The 15,847-nt window shown below is 54.7% G+C and overlaps 2 protein-coding genes across 4 annotated transcripts; one reads left to right on the top strand and one right to left on the bottom strand.

Annotated features, from left to right (window-relative positions):
- OAZ1 (ornithine decarboxylase antizyme 1) lies at positions 1,092-4,576 on the top strand. 2 transcript variants are annotated; one of them, NR_125342.1, is made up of 6 exons: positions 1,092-1,317; positions 2,268-2,475; positions 2,746-2,891; positions 3,277-3,449; positions 3,841-3,926; positions 4,027-4,576. NR_125342.1 is itself a non-coding variant. In NM_001122994.2 (5 exon segments), coding segments are annotated over 5 exon segments (684 nt in total). In that variant the 5' UTR covers positions 1,092-1,171; the 3' UTR covers positions 4,161-4,576.
- On the bottom strand, positions 6,423-12,555 carry C2H19orf35 (chromosome 2 C19orf35 homolog). Of its 2 annotated transcripts, none has more exons than XM_003123022.4 (4): positions 11,748-12,555; positions 11,245-11,490; positions 10,213-10,751; positions 6,423-7,928 (listed from the first exon to the last, which is right to left on the bottom strand). In XM_003123022.4, the coding sequence occupies exons 2-4, from the start codon at positions 11,324-11,326 to the stop codon at positions 7,149-7,151; spliced, it is 1,401 nt and encodes a 466-aa protein (XP_003123070.1). In that variant the 5' UTR covers positions 11,327-11,490; positions 11,748-12,555; the 3' UTR covers positions 6,423-7,148. The 2 variants fall into 2 exon arrangements, with proteins under 2 accessions (XP_003123070.1, XP_013842756.1); XM_013987302.2 differs by having other exon boundaries at positions 11,245-11,330.

Genomic DNA, 15,847 nt, shown 5'->3' with positions numbered 1-15,847 from the left:
AATAATGTTTATAGGGAAGTACTAAATTAGACACTTACATTACTTATAAATACCATGTAAGTAAACAATGAATTTTGCATTCCACATGGAAGGGAATTTGGGGACACATGCGGATTCAGCCACATGTTTTGGAGAGTATATTTCTATAAGTTTTGTAATAATTCAAGGTCCTTTTGTGGAAAGTTTGTGTCTCCAACCCCAATGGGCACAGTAGATTGGAAATAAAAGAGACGAAAGTGAGAGGCAGGGACTGAAAAGACAAAGAAAAAAGTAGGAGTAGCTTCAGTTCCTTGTAACACTTTGCAGACTCTGTGCCTAAACCCTAAAAGCGTGAAAGAAAAGAGACCTGCAAAGAATATTTTTTTTGCTTGGGGCAAAATTTAGTTCACCCATGGAATAGCTTTGTGAGTTCATCTTCAAGGAGAAGCATTTCTGCTTCAGTCCAAATGTGACAAGAAATATTTTACTAAATTTGAGTAATACCTTTAACACTGAAACTTCTCTTTTTAAACTGTAAATTGTTTCAATATGTGAAGGAGCAAATCCAGAAAATCATCTTTGGGAAAGATCATTACTAGGTTACTACAGAAAATAATTCTGTCTTATGCTGCGATGAGAGGGCTGGGACCCTTTCCTCCAAATACCCAGGACCTTTGTCGTCAGAGCCGCCTGGGGGAGGGAGTCCCTCAGGGGGAAGGGACCCCAGCGAGGGAGCCGGGGACCATGGTGGAGACGTGGCCACAACGAGACACCCCTCAAGCAGGCCCAACCAGGCGCCCCCGCCCCAGGCCCGGCTGTGGGGGGGAGGCCGGGGCGGGGCGCGCGCCGCGCACTCCCGTCACGACGGGAGCCCCGCCCTTTCCGCGCGCCCGCAGAATTACGACAGCGGCGGGGGGGCGGGGCCCGAAGCCTTTTGCCCAATCCAAGGGGCGGCTCCACGCGAGTCCGTCGCGTTTCACCAATCAGATGCCGAGAGGGGCGGGCACACCTGGATTTCCTGGCGGCACCGCCCCCTCGTGCGGCCGCGTTCCCGCGGAGCGTGGGCGTGGCCTACGCGTGATGCCTATAAAAGCGGGCGGCGGTGGCGGCGCCATTTTGCGAACGGCGAGCAGCGGCGGCGGCGCGGAGAGGCGCAGCGGAGGTTTTCCTGGTTTCGGACCCCAGCGGCCGGATGGTGAAATCCTCCCTGCAGCGGATCCTCAACAGCCACTGCTTCGCCAGAGAGAAGGAGGGGGATAAACCCAGCGCCACCGTCCACGCCACCCGCACCATGCCGCTCCTCAGCCTGCACAGCCGCGGAGGCCGCAGCAGCGAGAGGTGAGCGCCCCGCCCCCGCCCGAAGCTTCCAGAAGCGGCTCCGCGCAGGCCCGCAGGGGGCAGGCGGCGGGGCGCCACGGAAGTCCCGGGAGCGCGAGGTCCGCCCCTTTGTCGATGCCACAGTCGCGCGGGGGGCGGGTTCTTGGCGGGATGGGGGCGGGGCCCGGGGGCGGGACTGGGAGCGTGGGTTGTGTCTCAGGTTCGGTTGCCCGACGGATGGTGTATCCCGTTGAGTTTGAGGGACACTGGAGTCTTTGGATTGGGGACTTCAGGTACCTGGTCGGGTTTAGGGGAGCACGGGAGTCTCTGGGTTGGGGGCTTCAGGTATCTGCTCGGGTTGCGGGGGGGCACGGGAGGTCACGGGCTGGGGACGTGAGATTCCGTGGCCAGGTTTGGGGCAGCGGGACCCGAAGTGGAGTCGGGTCCCGAGAATCTGTGATTTGCCGATGCGGAGGGTTTGATCGTTCTGCGGCTGGACGAATTCGGCCGAGCCACCCCCGCCCCCGGACGTGGCCCCGGGACGCGGCGGTCCTGGGCGCCACGTAGACGGCGCCCGGGGCCCTTCTCAGGGTGGTGGCCGGACCGCCCCCTCCCCCGTTGGGCGGTGGAGGGCGGGGGTCCAGGTGAGCTGCGGTTCGCGAGCTACTTGACGACTGCCCCGGGAGATTTCCGCGGCCAGACCCCGAGCCGTGATGCAGACGTCGGCGTGTCGGGGCGCCCCGGATGGGAGCTGAGCAAAATGGAGGCGACTTTGGGCCCTGTTTACACTGCGCAGCAAATGGCTGCTGGCGCTGCCGGTTGCGCGATTGTGAAAATCTCCCCCGGGGCCGAGGGCCTCTCTGCTGAGATGACGCAACCCGAGGCCGCTGGGAGTGCGCGGGAGGGCGTCTCTGCGGGCCTGTCCCCGCAGCGCTCGCGTGGGTCCGAACGGGCCCCTCGCTTCCCAGCAGGTGTGGACGATGAAAGGGTCGAGGCCTGGGCTGCTTCTGTGAAAAGACAGGTTCCTGGATCACTAGGAAAAGGCTGCTGGATTTCGAGGTCTCCACTGCAGCCTGAAAAGTGGAAAAGGGGAAGCTGAAGCCGCTCGACTTAGAAGTGGGAAGTAGAACCTGATGCAGGCTTGGCTTGAGACAGTTTGTGGTGGTCTTAAGATAAAGGGTGAGACAGCCACCCAGGGGATGAATTGGGCCCTTAGCCAGCATTACCCCCCACCGCCACTCCAGAAGTTGGATTTGAGAGGCTGCTTGTTCTGTGATTGCATAACTATCTTAACTGGTGGCCAGCAGGTGTTGATTTTTGCACTTGGAGGGGTAAGGGGCAGGGTCCTAGGTGGATTTGGCTATCAATCTAGCCTTGCTGGGACTTGAGTCCCTCACCAAAGGCCAGTGGGTCTATTGCCAGTGCTGCTCACCAGCCCATTTCCTTCAGTTCCAGGGTCTCCATCAACTGCTGTAGTAACCTGGGTCCAGGGCCTCGGTGGTGCTCCTGATGTCCCTCACCCACCCCTGAAGATCCCAGGTGGGCGAGGGAATAGTCAGAGGGATCACAATCTTTCAGCTAATTTATTTTACTCTGTAAGTATTCTGGTTCCTTGGATTTCCTGGGTACCTGAGGTGGGGGGAGAGCAGCCAGACCCACAGCATCTGTTACTTAGCAGGCAGAAATGTTTCGTGCACCTGTCGTGTGCCAGGAACTGTACACCACTTTATCAAATTCTCTAAATCCAGGGTTCAAGGAACAAAGGTGCAAACAACAGCCTGGGCCTTGCCTTATGTAGCCTTTGCCCCTCACCCTGGGGCACCTGCTCTGGCCCCGGGCCAAGCCACCACCCCACAGCCAAACATTAGTATTGCAAGGGACTAGTGCTTTTCTGCGTTTTTAAATTGTCATCAGTAGGAAGGGTGAAGATTTCCACCCTGTGAAGGTTGGTGTCCAAGGTTGGCTTTTTTTCTTCCACAGGATAATCGGCTGAATGTAACAGAGGAACTAACGTCTAATAACAAGACGAGAATTTTAAACGTCCAATCCAGGCTCACAGATGCCAAACACATTAACTGGAGAGCGGTGCTGAGCAATAGCTGCCTCTACATCGAGATCCCAGGCGGCGCTCTGCCCGAGGGGAGCAAGGACAGGTGAGGGCAGGGAGCTGCCTCTGTGTGCCTGGAGGGCAGAGGAGGGAAACCAAAGTCAGGAATCAGTCAAGCCATGATTATTTTGGGATTCCCCTTTAAAGCTGTCTCAGCAGTTATCACCCAAGGGATTCAGGGGGACATCCAGGGACCTTGGTGTTTTCATGTTTGAGGGCATCTAGTAGGTGGGGCCGAGAACACTGCTCCAGCACCCTACAGTGTCCAGAATGGCCCCTCAGGAGCACCTGGCTCCAGTGTCAGCAGTGCTGAGGGCGACCCTGGACCCAGAAGGAACTGGCGCTCCATGTAGATCAGGCCCCAAAGATACTTGGAGGTCTCGGCCTGGGGTCCCTGAGGGGTTGCAGGTGGGTGGGTCCTCATGCTGGAACTTCAGCTTTGCAGTTCTTCTCGAATTTGCTGAGGAGCAGCTCCACGCTGACCATGTCTTCATTTGCTTCCACAAGAACCGCGAGGACAGAGGTAGGTGGCACCATCACCATCCTCTGCAGGGGTGAGGGGAGTGGGGCCCCACTCTGGGGAACAGGTGGTTCTCATCTATTGGCTTTTCCTCTCTCCGCAGCCGCCTTGCTCCGTACCTTCAGCTTTTTGGGCTTTGAGATTGTGAGACCGGGGCATCCCCTTGTCCCCAAGAGACCCGACGCTTGCTTCATGGCCTACACGTTTGAGAGAGAGTCCTCTGGTGAGGAGGAGTAGTGTGATGCCTGGGCCCTTGGCCTCGATCGCAGTCCCTTGTGTGCGCTTTGTGCTGCGCCTCTGCGGGTGGTGTGATTAACTGCGTGCTGACCCATGTCAGCCTGCTTCACCTGCTGGGTTTGTCCGCATGTTGTAATTGTGCAAATAAACGCTCACTCCAAATTAGCCGTGTATTTCTTGGAAGTTTAATATTGTGTTTGTGATACTGAAGTATTTGCTTTAATTCTAAATAAAAATTTATATTTTACTTTTTTATTGCTGGTTTAAGATGATTCAGATTATCCTTGTTCTTGGAGGAGGAGTTTCTTATTTTGAAGTTTTTTGGAAACAGTCTTAGGTCTCTTAACTTGGAAAGATAATAATCTACTCTTCTATTGCTCTCAAAAATCTGAATAAAAGTGATTATTCCTCCAAGACCTGTGTGGGCTCAGTGGTTTTGACTTTCAGCCGGTGGCTGTCTCCCCGAGAGACTGAAGGGCAGGTCGTGGTGGGCCAAGGGGAGCGGGGGCTGTGCCAGCCTCCTGAGCCTTCTGCCGCAGGGTGGGGAAGCCAAGGGCCTGGTCTCACCTCTGGCCCCAGCCAGCCTTTGAGTTCCTTTGAGGGGCTCAGCCCTGGGCTTCCACCCTGTCTGCTTCCAACCGTCACCTTTCTGGCCCCTCCACGGGTGCCCTGCCCCACCCCTTGGGCCTACTGCTGCCTTTCCCAGGACCATATCCTGGGGTGGCCAAGGTCAGAGGGTGTCTGCTTCTCTTGCTGGCCTCACCTGCTGCTGCTGGTTTTTTTTACACCCATCGTATATGGAGGTTCCCAGGCTAGGGGTCAAATCAGCTGTAGCCGCTGGCCTACATCACAGTTCATGGAAATGCCAGATCCTTAACCCACTGAGCAAGACCCGAGGATTGAACCTGTGTCCTCATAGGTGTTAAGATTCATTTCAGCTGAGCCAATAGTGGGAACCCCACACCTGCTGCAGTTAACTGGGCTCTGGGAAGTGGCCAGGGGCAGGGCAGGGGCTGGCGGGACTTTCCCAGCTGGGTGGTAGAGTGTATATGTCTGTGTCCTGGGCACTCCTCTAGCCCTTGTATGGCGTTGTGCTGGGCAGGAGTACTGCTGGCACGTGTTGCCCCAGAGCAGAGGTGGGGTGGTCTGAGGCAGCCAGAGATAGTGCTGCAGCAGGCGAGGTGGGGACTGAAGAGCAACAGGGCTGCAGCGCCATCTGCCAGCTTCTGGGTGCATCACCCGGTGGTTGACAAATTAGCTGTAAAGGGGCCATCATTGCTGAGGGGAAAGGAGCTTGGAAGAATTTGAGCAAAGCTGGGGTTGGGTGGGATATTCAGCTACTTGTAATGACACAGTTGGTCCTCAAAGGTCTGAGAAGACAGCTAGACGCTCCTAGTCCATGTGGGTAGGGCAAGGGCAGAGAAAGGGCATTGGAGTTGGAGTGTTGGAGGAGGAATGGTAGTGAAGCAGAGACTAGAGGGAAGTGTGTTTCCGGTGAGAGGAACAATGGGTAAGGCTTGAAGGCCAGAAAACACCTCCAAGGGTTGGCCATGTATCTGGAGGGCTTGGCCAGAGAGTGTGCAGAGCCTGTAGAGGTGTCCCATTGTGTTCTGAAGGTACTAGGGAACCACAGAGATGTCTGAGTAGGAGAAAGACCTGGTCACGTCTGGGGTTAGAAAGTTCTTCAAGTGGGGAAGTTCCTGTTGTGGCTCAATAGTAACGAACTTGACTAGGGACCCATGAGGACGTGAGTTCAATCTCTGGCCTTGCTCAGTACATTAAGATCTAGCATTGCCATGAGCCGTGGTGTAGGTGGCAGACGCAGCTTGGATGTTGGGTTGCTGTGGCTTAGGGCAGCAGCTGTAGCTCTGGTTCCACCCCTAGCCTGGGAACTTCCACATGCCACAGGTGTGGCCCTAAAAATAGAAAAAAAAAAAAAAAAAAAAGGAAAAAAGTCCTCCCCAGAATTGCCATGGTGGGGTAAGTGAGTAAGTGAAGTGTGCAGGCAAGGGCGGTGGGACCATCGGGGACCCTGTCTACTTTTCAAGTGAGTAAGCAGACCTCATTCTCTCCCTCAGGGCCCCTGATGAGTCGTTTGTTTATTCCATTCTCCTAAACTACAACTGTGTGTTAGCCTGGGCCCTGCCCTCAGGGAACCCAAAGCCTGGTGGGTGAGGTGAATGGGTGGCAGGCAAAGAGATGAATAAGTAGTTCTAGATGGTGACAAGTGTGCTGTGGAGAGAAGCAGGATGAGGAGCTAAAAAGGGCCCAGGAGGTACAACTTTATTTGCTTAGAATAGGTAGGATTCAGAGCTTGGCAGAGAGAACAGCTCATGCAAAGACTTGGTGGCTGGACAGAATTTAGTTCACAGAGGAGCAGCTAGGCAGCTGCTGTGGGGGCAGGCATGGAAACCATGGGAACCTTTGGAGAGACTCCACTTGGGTGGGCTGTGCTGGGGTGGGCTGGCTGGCTCAGGTTCTGGGGAGCATCCCTTCCCTGGAGGCCCCAAGCAGCTCTTGACAAGGATGTTCACACTTGATGTCCTCAGCACAAGGGTTTGCTCCAGGACTGGAAATCCCTCCAGTGCCTCCATATGGAGGAGTGTCCACACTGTCATGGAGACGGTGACCATCAGACTCCGGTACCAGGAGGGCACTCTGGCTTCTGCTGGAGAGTGGGGGGCGGTGGGGGGAGGGTTCCACACACTGAGAGACATTGATTGGCAGGGGGTTCCCCACCTGAAGTGGGGTGGGCAGCACTGACATCAGAATGCCTCTGCAGGCACCAGCCAATAGCCCTTAGCCCTGGAAGCAGGGGACCTGCATTCCTGCGGAGGACTTGGGCCCTCAGTTTCTCTGCTGGCCTTCTGGCCCCTTCTGGAAGGGGGTGTCCTCACTATGGTGGAGACACGGGCCACCACCCCACCCTGGGAAGGGGAGCCTGCCTCTTGGAGAGGCTTGGAACTGGTGTATCACTCATAGGAAAGGTCAGTCCCACAGCAGCTCTAGGGCAAGGTCTAGTGAGGCCTCAGTGGCCTGGGCCAGATATTCACAGCACAGCCAGTCCTCCAGGTGGGGCACCTCCCCACCCACAGCCCGCTCTGCCAGGTGCAGGACCAGCAGCGCACGCCGCACCAGCAGCCAGGGCCCCAGCTGGGCTCTGCGGCCACGCAGCTCCTGTTCAGGTCCCCAGAGCAGCACCTGCAGTGCACAGCGCGTCCGGGCTGCAGAGGGCCTCACGCGGGCCAGCTGAACCGCCAGGTGCTCGAGGCCGACAGCCAAGGGCGTGGCCAAGGGTTTTCGGGGACCAAGCAGCTTTTGGAGCAGGCTGCTCAGCTGCCGCGCATGGGCGCCCAGTGGGCCCTGGGGACACGGGTGGACGCGGCCAAAGTCTGCCAGCAGCAGGCGTGGGGGTCCAGTGGCCCCACAGCCCCGTGGGGACATTAGCAGCAGGTTCTCAGGCCGAAGTTCAGCCAGGGCTGCACCCTGCGCCTCCAGGTGCTCCAGGGCCATGCTCAGCTGCAGCAGCAGCAGAGCCACGGCCCTTGTGAACTTCATGGGCGGCTGTGTGCCCGCCTCCACCAGCCACTGGGCCACCGTGAGCTCTGGCACCTCCGTCGCCAGGGCCACGGGGCCCCTCCAGGGCATCTCGGGCAGTGTACCCTCAGGCACCAGCCCACACAGCCCCTGGAGGTTGAAATGTGGGGCCAGCAAGGCCTGCAGCTCCAGGCCCCATGGGTGGGGCTCCTCTGCTCCCGGCTTGGGCACCTGCAGAGTAGAGGGGACCTTAAGAACCTGACCATAGTGTACCCCCCGCCCTCCGCAAGCCAGCACAGGATGCCTAGCAGCTCTACCTTTCCTGAAGCTTTCACACCCACTCCAACCTGCTGCACCATCGCTGCACCCCTCCAGAAGCAGGGGTGCATGTCAATTCAGATGTTAGTTGCCAGCATGATCTTAAGGAAAACTGCATCAGGGAGGAGGATGGTGTTTAGGGGTCAAACTTTCCAGCCTGCCAAAGGGGCTGGTGCTTTGGTAAAGAGGGAGGTGAGAACTAAGTTACCAGAGCTGGGCTGTCCATCCAGTAGAAATACAGTTCAGGCCATGCTCTAATTCAAATTTTCGGAGTTCCCGTCGTGGTGCAGTGGTTAACGAATCCGACTAGGAACCATGAAGTTGCGGGTTCGATCCCTGCCCTTGCTCAGTGGGTTAAGGATCCGGCGTTGCCGTGAGCTGTGGTGTAGGTTGCAGACGCGGCTCGGATCCCGCGTTGCTGTGGCTCTGGCGTAGGCCGGTGGCTACAGCTCCAATTGGACCCCTAGCCTGGGAATCTCCATATGCCGCGGGAGCAGCCCAAGAAATAGCAAAAAGACCAAAAAAAAAAAAAAAAAAAAACAAAAATTTCCAGTAGCCACATTTGAAAAAGTGAAAAGAAGCAGATGAAAGAAACTTTCTTCTTTTTTTATTTTTTGTCTTTTCTTGAGGCTGTACCCACGGCATATGGAGGTTCTCAGGCTAGGGGCCGAATAGGTGCTGTAGCTGCCAACCTACTCCACAGCCACAGCAATGCCAGATCTGAGCCGAATCTGCAAACTATACCACAGCTCATGGCAATGCTGGATCCTTCACTCACTGAGTGAGGCCAGGGATCAAACCCGCATCCTCATGGATACTAGTCAGATTTGTTTCCACTGCCCCACAATAGGAACTCCCTGGGTTTTTTTTTTTGTTTTTTTTTTTTTTTATATTGAGTTGTATGAGCTTGAAAGTAATTTTCATAATCTATTTTATTTAATTCAGTGTATCCAAAATGTTATCATTCAACAGGTTATTAATGACAAAAGTATTAGATGTTTTACATTATTATTATTAATAATAATAATACTAAGTCTTGGAGGCCTGGTGTATATTTGACATTCAGAGCACTTCTCAGTTGAGACCAGCCCTATTTCAAGTGCTCAGAAGTCATGCGTGGCTAACAGCTGGAGTACTGGACAGCAAAGCTCTTTCTAGGAAGTAGGAACATCACCTCTGGGGATTATATTTGAATCACCTTGGGGCAGGTGTTAAAATTTACAGGTTCTGAGGCAGGGCACTGAGTGTGGGTATCTCAAAAACAACCTTGCCAGGAGTTCCCGTCGTGGTGCAGTGGTTAACGAATCCGACTAGGAACTATGAGGTTGAGGGTTCGATCCCTGGCCTTGCTCAGTGGGTTAAGGATCCAGTGTCGCCATGAGCTGTGGTGTAGGTTGCAGACACGGCTCGGATCCTGCATTGCTGTGGCTCTGGTGTTGGCCAGTGGCTATAGCTCCGATTAGACCCCTAGCCTGGGAACCTCCATATGCCGTGGGAGTGGCTCAAGAAAAGGCAAAAAAAAAAAAACAACAAAAAAAACAACCTTGCTAGGGGCCTCTGAGATGGGAACGTGATAGAGCTGTCAGCTAAATAACTCACAGCAGCAACAGCTTAATCCTCCATGCTCCTGTCTATAAAATGGGTCCATAGTAACACATCCTGCCCAGTTGGTGAAGTTCCTCCAAAATGGTCCTGCATCTGACACTTGGTGGTCTGGTGTATTTGATGGGACTCATCTTTTCTCTTAGAGGTGCACGAAACGGAAGCATTTTGTAACAAAACATGGCAGTGCTCACATGAGGATTAGCTGAATGAAAGTGCCTAAAAGTCCTTACAACAGGGCAAGACGTGAACAGTGCTCAGTAGTACATTTTGGTGATTGTTGAAAACGACAATGATGACAATGTCGACAAAGGTGATGGTGGTGAAAGTGGTAAGTATCAGCCGACTGTGGCTTTCTGGTGCAGGAACTCACTGGAGAGGACCCTGGGAGGCGTGGGGAGAGTTTAACAAGACTCCCAGGAGATTCGAATGTAGGTGGCCCACACTTTAGAAACGTGGTTCCACGGGCAGACGGTGTTCATTTATGTGTTATTTGCAAAATAAGCAGTTAGGCCGAAAGTGCCCTGGGTTATGTCTTGGAAATTGGGGAAACCTCCCAGGAGCTGGGGCGGAGGCGGGGCGGGGCGGGGCTCACCTTGGCAGCCAGGAGGTGCCACGCCTCCTCATCCGCGCGCACCAGGCGGTAGTACAGGGCGTCCCCGCTCTCCAAGCAGGGCGAGCTGTCCAAGAGGCGGAAGTCGTGGCCGGGGCGGCAGGGGCCGGGGCGGCCCCCCAGGAGCCGGGCGTGCAGCCGGGCGTGCACGACACGCAGGCCTTCCAGCTGCCTGGCCTCCAGCGCTGCGTGCACAGCCTCCGGGCGGTGCAGGTCGTGGAGGGAGAGGCCCAGCTCTGCGTCCAGCGAGCAGAAGGGCAGCTCTGCAGGCGGACGGGCTGGCTCCACCCTCTGGTCGCCTGCCCTGCTCTCGTCCACACTGAGGGATCCCAGAAGCGGCTTCCGATGCTGCCCTGATTGAACAGGGCTGGGACTGGGGGCCTTGTGGGTGGGCAGTGACTGGGTCCTGGTCAAGGTCTTCTTGGGCAGGGGTGGAGGCAGGGGCTGCGGGTCAGCCAAGGGAGGCTCCGGTGTTCTGGGGCGGCAGGGCTTGGAAGGCAGCAGGTGGGCACGGACCTCACCTATTGGGGGAGTGGGGAGGGGCTTGAGGATGCCCAGAGTGTGTGGTCCTGGGCCCACGACTCCAGCCTCAGCTTTGATTCCCTCATGTCTAAAATGGAAAAAATACCAGCCAGCCCAACGACCCTGTGGGTTAAGAATGCCCTCTCCAGTTTACACATGAGGAAACGAAGGTTCAGAGGAGGGACAGGTCAGAGGCAGAGAAACATCCGGCCCAGCATGGGCGACCCCCACTTCCCTGTGTGGCTCTGGCCAGGTGACTGAGCCTTTTTGAACTCGTTTCCTCATTTTTACAAGCTAGTGAAAGCCAGCTATTTTTTTTTTCTTTAAACAAAGAGCTTATTAAAGATAATTTAAAAGCTGCTATAATCAAGTTAAACCATCATTGGGCAGAGCATTCTTTAGAAGGTAACGAGAGACTTTACCTCTATGCTCTGGCTGCCTGGGACAGCCACTTGTCCCATATCCCACCCAGGGCCCCACCCCAGCGCTCACCAAGGTTGCTGTACGTGGGCTGAGTAGGCCAGGTGGGGGTGTTGACCCCGGTGGTCTTAGTGGGTGGCTCCGGGTCACTCATGCTGCTGGGGGAAGGTCAGAGTACAGGGCATGTGTGGGTGGGGTCCTGCACCTGCTGTGTGGCCCTGGGAGGGTTGCTTGACTTCTCTGGGCAAATGTCACCCATCAACTTTTCAGGGCAATGGAAAGTGCCCTGACTCTTTGTGACATGGGCAGGACATCCAGCTGTGAGGGCAAGAGGTGTGGGGGGGGAGGGGACAGCTTGAGGCTGGTGACAGTATTCAGGGACCCAAGCTTAGGCCTTTTCCCCAGAGCTCAGCCCCCTTCAGCTGTGCAGTTGCCAACAGCAGCCCGGCCCCCAGCCCTGCCCCACCCAGATTCCAGGTCACCCCAACCTTGAAAACTGGCCATTTCTGCCCCACCCCACCCCCTCCCCACCCCACCCCCTCCACCCCACCCCACCCCCTCCAGGAATGGCCTACCTTCAGGACTGGTGTGACCTTGGGGCAGGGAGGGGGGGCCTTGGGTGCAAACTCCCAATAGCTGCAGCCCCTGGCCTGCCGGACTGTCTGACCGGTTGCTGGCAGTGAACCGGAAATGCCCAGACAACTGTTAGACCGCAGGCTGGGGCAGGGGGGGGTGCTTTATGCATTACTTCCCCATGACTGCTGGCCTTGGTTCCAGGGCTACAAGGGATGGGGGGAGATGAGAAGACTGGGAGAAGTCCTAAAGTTTACACAAGGTGGGCAGTAGGGGGGAACTCAGAGAGACAGAGGGAAGCAAGACATTTTAGACCCCTGTACCTTTGGGGAGGGCAGGGAATTCCAGCAGCAACTGTTTAAGGAGAAGTTTGACTGGGTGACCCTTCTCTCTGAGGTTTTCACCCCTCCAGAGCCACGTCTCCCTGCAGGACTGTCTGAGAAGCCCCCAGTGCAAGCACCCCACTTCCTGCCAATCCTAGGACCCTTGGACTGGGAGCAGTTTGCTGCCTAAGCACCAGCTCAGCTCCAGCTCAGCTCTGACTTGCTGTGTGACGCTGGGCAAACACCACCCCTCTCTGTGTTCCAGCAAATAAAGAAAAGTGGTCCCTGCTTGCTGCCTCTTGACAGCCACACTAGCTGGATTTTTCATTAACGTGTAATCATCTCACTTCCCTGTCCCCACTGCCTTAATGCATTTATTTAGAAAAAGACATTCGAGGAGCTCCCATTGTGGCTCAGGGGTTAACGAACTCGACTGGCATCCATGAGGATGCAGGTTTGATCCCTGGCCTCATTCAGTGGGTTAAGGATCTGGTGTTGCTGTGAGCTGTGGTGTAGGTCCCAGACAAGGCTCAGATCCCACGTTGCTGTGGTTCTGGAGTAAACTGGCAGCTATAGCTCCAATTCGACCCCTAGACTGGGAACCTCCATATGCTACGGGAATGGCCCTAAAAAGACAAAAAAAAAAAAGAAAAAGAAAGAAAGAAAAGAAAAGAAAGAAAGACATTTGAGGAGTTCCTGCTGTGGCTCAGTGGAAATGAACCCAACTGGCATTCATAACGATGTGGGTTCGGTCCCTGGTCTCACTCAGTGTGTTAAGTATCCAGCTTTGCCATGAGCTGTGGTGCAGATGTGGCTCAGATCCCCGTTGCTGTGGCTGTGGTGTAGGCCAGCAACTGCAGCTCCAATTTGATCCCTCGCCTGGGAACTTCCATATGCCACAGGTGGAGCCCTAAAAACCAAAAAAAAAAAAAAAAGAAAAAAACATTTGAGATAGATTTACCATACTGGAGAATTCCCTGGTGGATCAGCAGGTTAAGGATCCATCGTTGTCACTGCAGCAGATCAGGTGGCTGCAGTGGCACGGGTTTGATCCCTGCCCTGGGAACTTCCACATGTTAGCAGGTGTGACCAAAAAGAATTACCATACATGGAAAATCAAGAATGGTAAAAACCTGGGAAAACCAGGCAGTGTGAAATTCTAGCTTAAGCACACAGTGTCCAAACTGTTTGGGGAGTTCCATTTGTGGCACAGCAGAAACGAATCCGACTAGGAACATGAGGTTGTGGGTTCGATCCCTGGCCTCGCTCAGTAAGTTAAGGATCTGGCATTGCTATGAGATGAAATGTAGGTTGCAGACGTGGCTCGGATCTGGCATTGCTGTGTCTGTGGCTATGGCTGTGGCATAGGCCGGCAGCTGTAGCTCCGATTAGACCCCCAGCCTGGGAACCTCCATATGTAGCAGGTGTGGCCCTAAAAAGCAAAAACAAAAAAACAAAAAAACCACTGTTTGGGGGCCTAAGGCTCACCCTGTTGGGCTGCTGTCAGGAAAGACAACCTAGCTGCAAACACAGCCCCTCCCCCACTGTAATGACGACCCAAGAAATCACTGCAGATGCAGACATTTTTGCTTTGTAGTTTGAGATCTTTCACGCTCAGGTTCTTCCCTGGCCCCCTCTCATTTCCCTCAAGGGCAGTGAGCCCAGAGAGGGCTGTAGTCCACACAGGGTCACACAGCAGGTCCAGGCTGGGCTGGGGGGCATTCATGGGCTGTTGCTGGATGACCCTGGGTGTGGGAAAGGAGACAGACTTGCCTCATGGAGTCCTCCAAGTGGGTGTCCTCCTGCGTTTTGGGCAACACTGACCTGCTGACTCCCAGCGTTTCCAGAATGAGGGTCCATAACTTGATTCAATATTTTTTCTTTCCCAGCACTTGGCTTCTGTAATTCACAGAATTTATACTCTCTGTCCTTAGTCCATGAGGCTGCCTATGATTTTGGTGGATTTCAAAATCATGCAATGGGAGGATGGTGGGCTTGAGAAAGAGTCTGCAAATTATACCGGACAAGGATTCCACAATTCCTGGGCTGTTCTGTGTGGAAGAGAAGGGACCAGAGGTGCTAAGGAAGTGGCCTCTGCTCAAACTCTTGCCAACTATGAATTCTTTTTAATTTTTTCTCTTTAAGGCCACACCTGAGGCATATGGAGGTTCCAGGCTAGGGGTCAAATTAGAGCTGCAGCTGCTGGCCTACACCACAGCCACAACAATGCCAGATTCCAGCCGCGTCTGCCATCTACACCACAGCTCACGGCAAGGCTGGATCCTTAACCCACTGAGCAAGGCCAGGGATCGAACCCTCATCCTCATGGATCCTAGCCAGGTTCATTAATCACTGAGCCACAAAAGGAACTCCTTAATGTAATATATATATATATATATATTTTTCTTTTGTATTTCGTCTTCTTAGGGCCACAACCCCGAGGCATATGGAGGTTCCCAGGCTAGGGGGTCCAATCAGAGCTGAAGCCGCTGGCCTATACCACAGCTCACGGCAATGCCGGATCCTTAACCCACTGAGCAAAGCCAGGGATCGACTGAACCCGCGTCTTCATGAATGCTAGTCAAGTTCACTAGCTGCTGAGCCACAGTGGGAACTCTTTATGTTTTTTAAAAATCTTATTTGCAAACTATGGCCCCTGGGCTGACTGGCTGTTTTTGTAAATAAAGTTTTATTGGAACCAGGGCCAGGATTAGGGTGTTGAGAGTGAGGAAGGGTCATGCCAGGGCAAGGTGGATCCTGTCTTTATTCAAAAGGCTTTGGGACTTCTCTAGTGTCTCATTGGGTTAAGGATCCAGCAGTTGTCACTGCTGTGGCTTGGGTCACTGCTGTGCTGTGGGCTCTATCCCTGGCTTCTGCATACCATGGGTGAGGCCAAAAAAATTTTAAAAAGGTTGATATTTTATCCATTGTGAACTTGGAGCATGAATTGATATCATTTATAGAATATTGGTCTTTTTATTCCTTCCTTTTTTTTAGGGCCACACTCAAGGCATATGGAAGTTTCCAGGCTAGAGATCAAACTGTAGCTGCAGTTGCCCACCTATGCCACAGCCACAGCAACACCAGATCCAAGCTGCATCTGAAACCTACACCACAGCTCATGGCAACCCTGGATCCTTAACCCAGTCAACAAGGCCAGAGATTGAACCGGAGACCTCATGGTTACTAGCCAGGTTACTGCTGAGCCAAAACGTTAACTCCCTAGAATCCTGATCTCGATGACTGCGTTCTGGGCACCCCTTTACATTTTGTGCCCCAGGTCAGTGCCTACTCACCTCACCCTGGGCTGGAATGGGGGCTAGGGAGAGGGGCCAGGCAGGGACAAGTGATGACATCCCAGGGGACTTCTCCACCCAGGACGGGTAGGGTCGGGGGCAGCCGGTGGTGGGGACCTCCTGCCTGCCTCAAGACGGCCCTCCTGGAGAGGTGGGGGGCCCTCTATGGGGGAGGAGAGCAGAGTTACCAGCTGACATCTCCTCCGCGACCCCCAGAGCCCCAGTGGACAGCCCTTCTCTGAGGCCACAAAATGGGGACCGCTCACCTCATCTCACCCCAAAAAGTGGCCCCTGTATCGTCCCCGCCTGGCCACCCACCACCTTAGGGGGGCACGTGGAGTTCCAGCACCTAAAGACGTTCATCCAGAACCTGTGAGTGTTACACGGCGGGGCAGGGGAAGGGGGGAAGTAAGGTGCTGATTGATTAGATGAGGATGGGGAGGACCCTGGATTCCCCAGGGGCCCAGTGGTGTCACAAGGTCC

The sequence above is a fragment of the Sus scrofa genome, chromosome 2, assembly GCF_000003025.6.
Source record: "Sus scrofa isolate TJ Tabasco breed Duroc chromosome 2, Sscrofa11.1, whole genome shotgun sequence".
NCBI classification, from domain to species: domain Eukaryota; kingdom Metazoa; phylum Chordata; class Mammalia; order Artiodactyla; family Suidae; genus Sus; species Sus scrofa.
Note: the sequence above shows the minus strand (reverse complement) of the source record. Positions and strands in the feature narration are given on the sequence as shown.

What these genes read in the sequence shown, in the direction of transcription:
- C2H19orf35 (XM_003123022.4), bottom strand. Translation starts at nt 11,326, where the DNA reads ATGAGTGACCCGGAGCCACCCACTAAGACCACCGGGGTCAACACCCCC. An exon ending in GCCCACGTACAGCAACCTTG is followed by an intron (nt 10,752 to 11,244) that starts GTGAGCGCTGGG and finishes CTCCCCCAATAG; the next exon opens with GTGAGGTCCGTGCCCACCTG. An exon ending in GGCACCTCCTGGCTGCCAAG is followed by an intron (nt 7,929 to 10,212) that starts GTGAGCCCCGCC and finishes TCTACTCTGCAG; the next exon opens with GTGCCCAAGCCGGGAGCAGA.